The sequence below is a fragment of the Centroberyx gerrardi genome, chromosome 11, assembly GCF_048128805.1.
Source record: "Centroberyx gerrardi isolate f3 chromosome 11, fCenGer3.hap1.cur.20231027, whole genome shotgun sequence".
NCBI classification, from domain to species: domain Eukaryota; kingdom Metazoa; phylum Chordata; class Actinopteri; order Beryciformes; family Berycidae; genus Centroberyx; species Centroberyx gerrardi.
The window spans coordinates 8,669,714-8,676,333 of record NC_136007.1 but is presented as its reverse complement, the minus strand read 5'-3'; the positions used below and the strand labels follow the sequence as shown (position 1 = coordinate 8,676,333).

Sequence of the window (6,620 nt, the reverse complement as noted above, 5' to 3'; positions counted from 1 at the left end):
AGGTGATACAGCTTCAGTGAGTCATTCTCTCCATGACTCTTCCCCTTCTTCATCTAAACCATTTACAAAATTTCCTCAACATTATCAGATCATAGTCAGCCATGGCGGTTTTTCTGAAAAATAGTTACCCTATGACTATTTTTGTTTTTTTGTTTTTGTTTTTTTTGTTATCAACAGCAAACCTGTTACATAACACTATTGGACTCAAGTTCAGATCATTTTGCAATCCACTTGGACAAACAACAGGGCGACCATGAATCAATTACATGTGAGTGTGGCCAATCACAAAATTACCCATAATTACTTTTTATCTATTCATTATAAAACTTGGTACACATGCTCTGTACAGTCCTTTAACCATGCCCTTCTAGACATTTCCTAATTGACCAATAGGGGGCGCAACAAACGCCAAAAATTAGTCGATGCATGCTTGGAGTGTTCTCCCATTTTTGGGGCAGCAGGGAGACACTGGCCTCTGATTTACAGTTTTATTTCCATACAATTTTTAATTCGCTACAAATGATCCTAATTAGAGAATGTGTAAGAATGACTAGCCTATTGTAATGATAGGTTTCACTCTCACCTCTATCTCCCCCTACAGAGTACACAGTTCTAAAACTCAATATTAAGTCAACAATAACAACAATCCTTCCATATGGGGGAGGTTTCTGGGACTAATCTAACTAACTAATCTATTGAAATGGGGTCCTTGGTGTGTCTATTTGTGGATCCTTAACATGAAAGTGATTGAGGACTCCTGTCCTGGGTGGATCAATAAAGTATCATATTATTGCAAATATAAGACATGGATATAGATCAAAACTGTTTACATGCAGAGATACACATTTAAACTTCTGGATTTGAACCACTTTGTCTGAGTGATCCTGCAGCCTGTGGTTAACTAGTCGGAGGGTTGGTCCATGGAGCATAATGGAGCGTCCCAGTTGTGCAAATGGGAGTAGGTGAGCTGGGATAGGCTGGGAGTTTGGTTGGAGCCGACAGCGAGACGGGACAAGGCACGAGAGAAGAGGGGGGGAAAAGAGGAACCGACCGACCAACTTCTGACTCCCTGGTCGACTGAATGTGGGACAGGAAATCTGACGTAGGCCGATTACGGAAAATCACAATTGTTGCATTCACAAGTCACGGATCCTGAGCTGCGCGGATGACAAAAAAGCGTCGCGGTGCAAACTTTCTCAGTCGGGTTTGATCGCTCGTGAAACCCAACGGGGGATTTTAGTTTTTGAACGCAGACGCACAGAAGAGGACATCATGCCACGGCGGACTGTGCACGAAGTAACAGTGCAAGATGTCCAGAAGCGGAGGAATCCGAACAAACACTATGTAAGCTTTTTATTTTATTTTCATAACAGCGGTGCTTTGCTACTTGGAGCGCAACAGATCTAGGTTATTCCCTGCATTTTTTCCCTGGGCTGACTGTCGGGTAAAGTAAAAACAAAGGGAGTATCAAATTACAGTTTGCCAAGGCAGCCGAAATGGACAGACATCCACATTTTTAGGCGTTGTTTCACAACAATACATTAAAGGTTTTGAAAAGTTGTCAGGTTCAGACTCTTACTCTTTTAGGGTTTTATTATCATTATTTTTATTAGCCACGATAACAACAGGAACAGTCCGTTTATTAGGACTCCACACTTACTAAACGAAGAAATAAAAAAAATGCACACACTTTAAAGATTGACACCCTTAAAGATACACTTCATCTTACATTTAAGTAGTTCTTAAGTGTTTTTATGATAGGTTATTATCTTAATGTTGAATCAGAATGGAGAATTATGTCACTTTTATCAGTTCTTTGTTTGGGTTAGAGATTAAATCAGTAGTCCAGGAGTTTTATCTCTTCCTCCCTAGAGGGAATGAGGTCAATATTGTTGTTCTGGGTGCCAAGAAACAATCAAATAGATCAGGTCAGTGTGACCTATGACCCCGAGTCGGCATACTGTCAAGAGTGCAACCCTATAACCTGTTTATGAGTATTGGCAGTTCACTAGGTCTATCACATGTATGTATGGGAACACTGGTATTGTTCTGACAGGGTGTGTGAGTGGAAAATGGGTCCTTGCATGCTAATTTATGAATGGAGATTAATAGGGAAGGTACTGTATGGAGCTGGCAGAGTATTAGGCCCAGTCCCTTCCAAAATTTCCTCCATTACTGCTCATAGACCTACCAAGAGTGTGCCATCCTAGAAGAAGGTCCCAGAAGTCTTCTTCATAGGCGATCATAGGCAATCCAACCAATCCAATCCAATCCATGGGCAATCCAGACTGATCCCCTGAGGTTGGGATTAATCCTCAAGGCTGGAGTTCAGATTGAGCAGCACAGCTTTGTCATGCCTCCAGGCTCTCCAGCTCACTCAGACACACACACTTACCTGGCTGCAGGCTTTGCCAAACAGGAAGTACACATATGCTCACAAGACACAGTTCCTAAGGTCATTGTTATCACAGTGTACACAAAACTGTGGAGAAGTGTTTGAACAAGGGAACAGCCTAACCGTTATGATGACCGGCCACGTGTCCTGCAGCATGTTGTGACTACTGTTTTGTGTACTTTATGGTAGTTGTAAGGCTTTTGTTATATTTTAACTTGTCAGCTTTTGACCCAATTATGTATTCTATAAAGGCTTCAGTAGGCCCAGTTCGTTGATAATGTGTCTCAACTTTTCTCAACAGTAAGTTGATTATAAATTACACATGCAAGTGGCTTGTTACAGGGAAAAGCTCAGGTTCTAGACTTAGTTAAGAGAGACATCAACAGTAATGCAATCATGGTGTCCATAGGAAATGATGTGTGATGTGTGATAGTGCTGTGATTAGGCCATTGCCATGACAGTGTCTCTCCACCGGCATGTCTCCGCCACATGAGGGGCTCTGTTTTGAATTAGTACCTTCATTGCATGGTGGTGGTGGTGGTGGTGGTGGTGGGGGGGGGGGGGGGGGGGGGGGGGGGGGGGTGATGATGATGAAGAAGAAGAAGAAGAAGAAGAAGAGGAGTGTGTCTTGAGGCAGATGGAGCGGTATTTTTCCTGTTTTGACAGTCATTCCCCACTGGTTATGCAGGACTTGTGTGGGAGATAAAAATGTCCAAAAGACAAAGGCACATTTCTCACTTTCTCTGCAATTCATAAACAATAGAGCCTTTATCATTATTGGCAAACGGCAAGTAGTGGGAGTTATCATGTGGGTGATTTTGTCTACAACATTCCGTTTGTTTTGCATGCAGTCCATTTCAAGCAACAAACATGACATCATTTGAAGTAGAGGGCCAACAGTGAAGGCCACTGCCAAAGGCTTGGCAGGTGTGAATGTTGGTTTTGTGTTTGCAATCTGTGAATATGCATATGCGGTGTGTGTGTGCATGTGTGTGTGTGTGCGCACCCATATGCGTGTGTGTGCTCGCATCCATGAACGTGTGAAAACGGTGACTGGGTTGATGGACCAACAGACCTTAACGCTGTGAGTGTTAGTGGTGAAGGACATGAGGTTCTAGGGGTCCTGCGTCTCCTCCATCTGTCCGTTTGCTCTCTGGTCCAGGTCCGTGTTGTTTTCTGCTTCCGGTCTTCTCTCTAAACACAGAGGCCTCAGACCTCCGACCTCCAGAAACCTGAGGTGTGATTGAGAATACAAAATGCAGGATAAAGGTCATGTCACTTTTGAAATGAATGGGAGTTGAACCTATCCTGAAGGAAAAAACAACTGAAAAATCACATCCCTGAGAGGCTCTTTGTATGGGAGCATGTATACATATGAGAGTGTTTGTTTGACCTGAGGAACTTTGATAGGTATAATTGGTACGGTGACTGAGCTCCTTTTCTGTCTGGGAGCTATGGAGGAATTGTTTCCTTTTACAGGCCCCAGCCTCGCTTGCCTGGGTAGGAGTATGGACCTTGTAATCCCAGTTTAGAGGACTAATTCATCTTAATTATTCTTGCAGACTGTAGCAAGGAAAAAGCTCAGCCTACATGCTTTCCTTTGAATAAATCTCCTTCTGAACTGCAGAAAACTTAGTTAGCCACAAGCTATACTCTGGATATAGTCATTAGGCTCATTCTTGATGTGTAATGAAGCCACCATTGGTTAAAAGTGATACCTATTCTTACAAACTGATTGATAGCACAGAGTTGAAATAAGTTATGAAACCTTTTAAGGGATAGTGGGGGACAAAGGACTTAAATCCTTTGTTGACAAAATTATAACACAATTCTGGATCCTCTATACTTTAGGTAAGGGTTTCATTTCCAAAGAATGGATATACACTGTTTGGGGATATAACTCTTTTTCTACAATGAAGACAGCCTCCCAGCTAGCCAGCAGTTGGACCGTCCATGGCCATATCTGACTCCAGCGCCCTGAGAGGGAAAGCGAGGCCAGAGAAGGTCTGGGAGCGGGGCCAACAGAAGCATTCATCCAGACACAGCCAGCCACCAGGGAGTTTCCAATCACCTCCCTGCCTCTCCTCTTCTCCTGCTTCAGGGAGGGAAAAAAAGCAAAGTGTTTGTTCGAGTTGAAGCCCAGCCAACAGACTGTGATGATTAGGCTAGATGACGGCAGTGGGTTAGATGCTTTTTATGTTGTTTCACTGTTGAAGGTGTTGATCTGAGGCTGATCTGGTCTTGTGCGGTTTCACATGTACAAGAGGTTGACTTTTAATGCTACAAATGATGCACAGCTGAACAGCGATGTCTCTTTTGTATTTGAAAGGTCTTGAGATGCTTCATACAAATTTAGAGTGCGATGTAATGCTTTTCCTTGCATGTTCTCCATGGTAATATCTGGTATGACAGTCTATTCCTCAAAGATCAGAAGTAATTTGCAAAAACAACATGGCCAAATCTGCTGCACACGCATAATGATTTCCTCTTTCACGGGAAGTGATGATGCGTGTGGAGTGGGAAGTTAAATCATAGGATATCCCTGTTGCGTTTATGTGAGCGGATGATGACAGTGAACACCACCTGATGTTGCCCGGTGCACGCGCCATCCACCGTTCCTCTCATGCTATCCTCACCGCTGCTCACGCCAGCGCCCATTACTGGCACCATGAGTCAGGACTGATGTCCCAAGGGCTTTTGATCATCGGATCGCTGACAATTACGGTGGTTTGCTGGTTCAAATGTTCCAATTATCTCCGTCTTTGTGTTCCAGGTTTACATCATCAAAGTGTCCTGGAGCGATGGCAGCACAGAAATCATTTACAGACGCTACAGCAAATTCTTCGACCTGCAGGTGAGTGCGTGTGTGTGTGTGTGTGTGTTACTTTGTGTGTATTTATGTTGGTGTGTGAGTTAGGGTGTGTGCTAAAGTCCCCATGAAATAAACTCTCATTACTTTTACTTCCTGGAAAACAGAGTATTTTTAATGGTGACCTTATGCTGTACTAGTAGGCGTAAATATACATTTCTAACCAATAAAACCATCAGATTTTTTAACAATCCCGCCCCTCCGCACCCCTCCCATCAAATAAAACTGCCTTTCTCCCCCTGACTCATATTCCATTGGTTTAGACTCTTGAATCACTGTGTTATGTCCCGCCCCAATATCCTGTTTCAAAAAGAAATGCATCAAATCAAGGAAGTAAAGATGCCATTTCACGGGGTCTTTAAGAGTGTCTTGGTATGTGTTCCTGTATGTATACGTTGTGTGTGTGTGTGTGTGTGTGTATGCATGTGCAGTTGTGTGATTTAGGGGGCAAGGAGTGTGACAGGTTCTTAATTTATCTGCCAATGAAGACTAGCACAGGTCAGGAAGAGATTGGCGGCACTGTCACAGTTCTACACCCAACACTGGAGAGCTGGCGTCTCTGGCAAAGCTCTCCCTGCTCCACCCATATGACACCGATAATTATATATGTGCGCGAGGAGTCGGAAAAAAATGCCCCAATGAAGTTAATAGAGGACAGTAATGAACGAGATGACCGCACCGATGACCACAGAAATGTCTGAATCATTCTCGAACGTCACGCTGGCAGTGCGTGTTGCTCGAGGAGGGAACCTCATCAGCATCCTAGTTTCCCTTCTTGTTTCTAATGTAATGGATCCAGGCTCCTGTCCCTGTCTGGGCTTAGAGAGCAACCTCTTCTAATGAGCACATACTCAATTTAGGCGCAGCACGCTGTCAACCCTAATTGGATTATATTCCTTTTAATTGATCAGGAAAACTGAATAGTCAAGGCATGAGCAGTGGAATAAAGTTAAGTTACAGAATTATAATGATGCATCCGGGTTTTCTGAGGCTGCAAATGTACTGTTAACAGCAAGGATACAAACTATCTCAGTGCTAGTTTCATTAGGTTGATTTAAGCCTGGAAAAGCTGCCAAGCGCCTAATTATAGATCAGCTCTTCTTACTCTTGTAACTCACTGCAGTTTTGAATCATAGCACCCTTCTCTCCTGTTGAGGCTGTGCCAAAGTAATTCTCCATCTATGGCTATCAACAAGAACCTTTTTAGTGTGAAGTACACAGGTAGGCTAAAATACGTTGGCTGAGGCTTGTTGTTTGCCCTTCATCGATAATATTTAAAGGGTAGTTAAGTAAGGGATGGGTGTCTTTGCATTCCAATGGGCGATGTTTTCATGTTCCAAAACCGAGAGTATGGGT

General features: G+C 43.4%; 1 protein-coding gene across 3 annotated transcripts in view; it reads left to right on the top strand.

The window, feature by feature from the left end:
• The first annotated feature begins 1,037 nt into the window (after positions 1 to 1,037).
• Positions 1,038 to 6,620, top strand: part of sh3pxd2b (SH3 and PX domains 2B) — a 50,452-nt gene continuing 44,869 nt past the window's right edge. For all 3 annotated transcript variants that reach the window (XM_078286860.1, XM_071916314.2, XM_078286859.1), the window contains exons 1-2: positions 1,038 to 1,344; positions 5,169 to 5,249. In XM_078286860.1, coding sequence (XP_078142986.1) covers positions 1,273 to 1,344; positions 5,169 to 5,249 — 153 coding nt within the window. In that variant the 5' untranslated portion in view covers positions 1,038 to 1,272. The remainder of the gene's footprint in view (positions 1,345 to 5,168; positions 5,250 to 6,620) is intronic.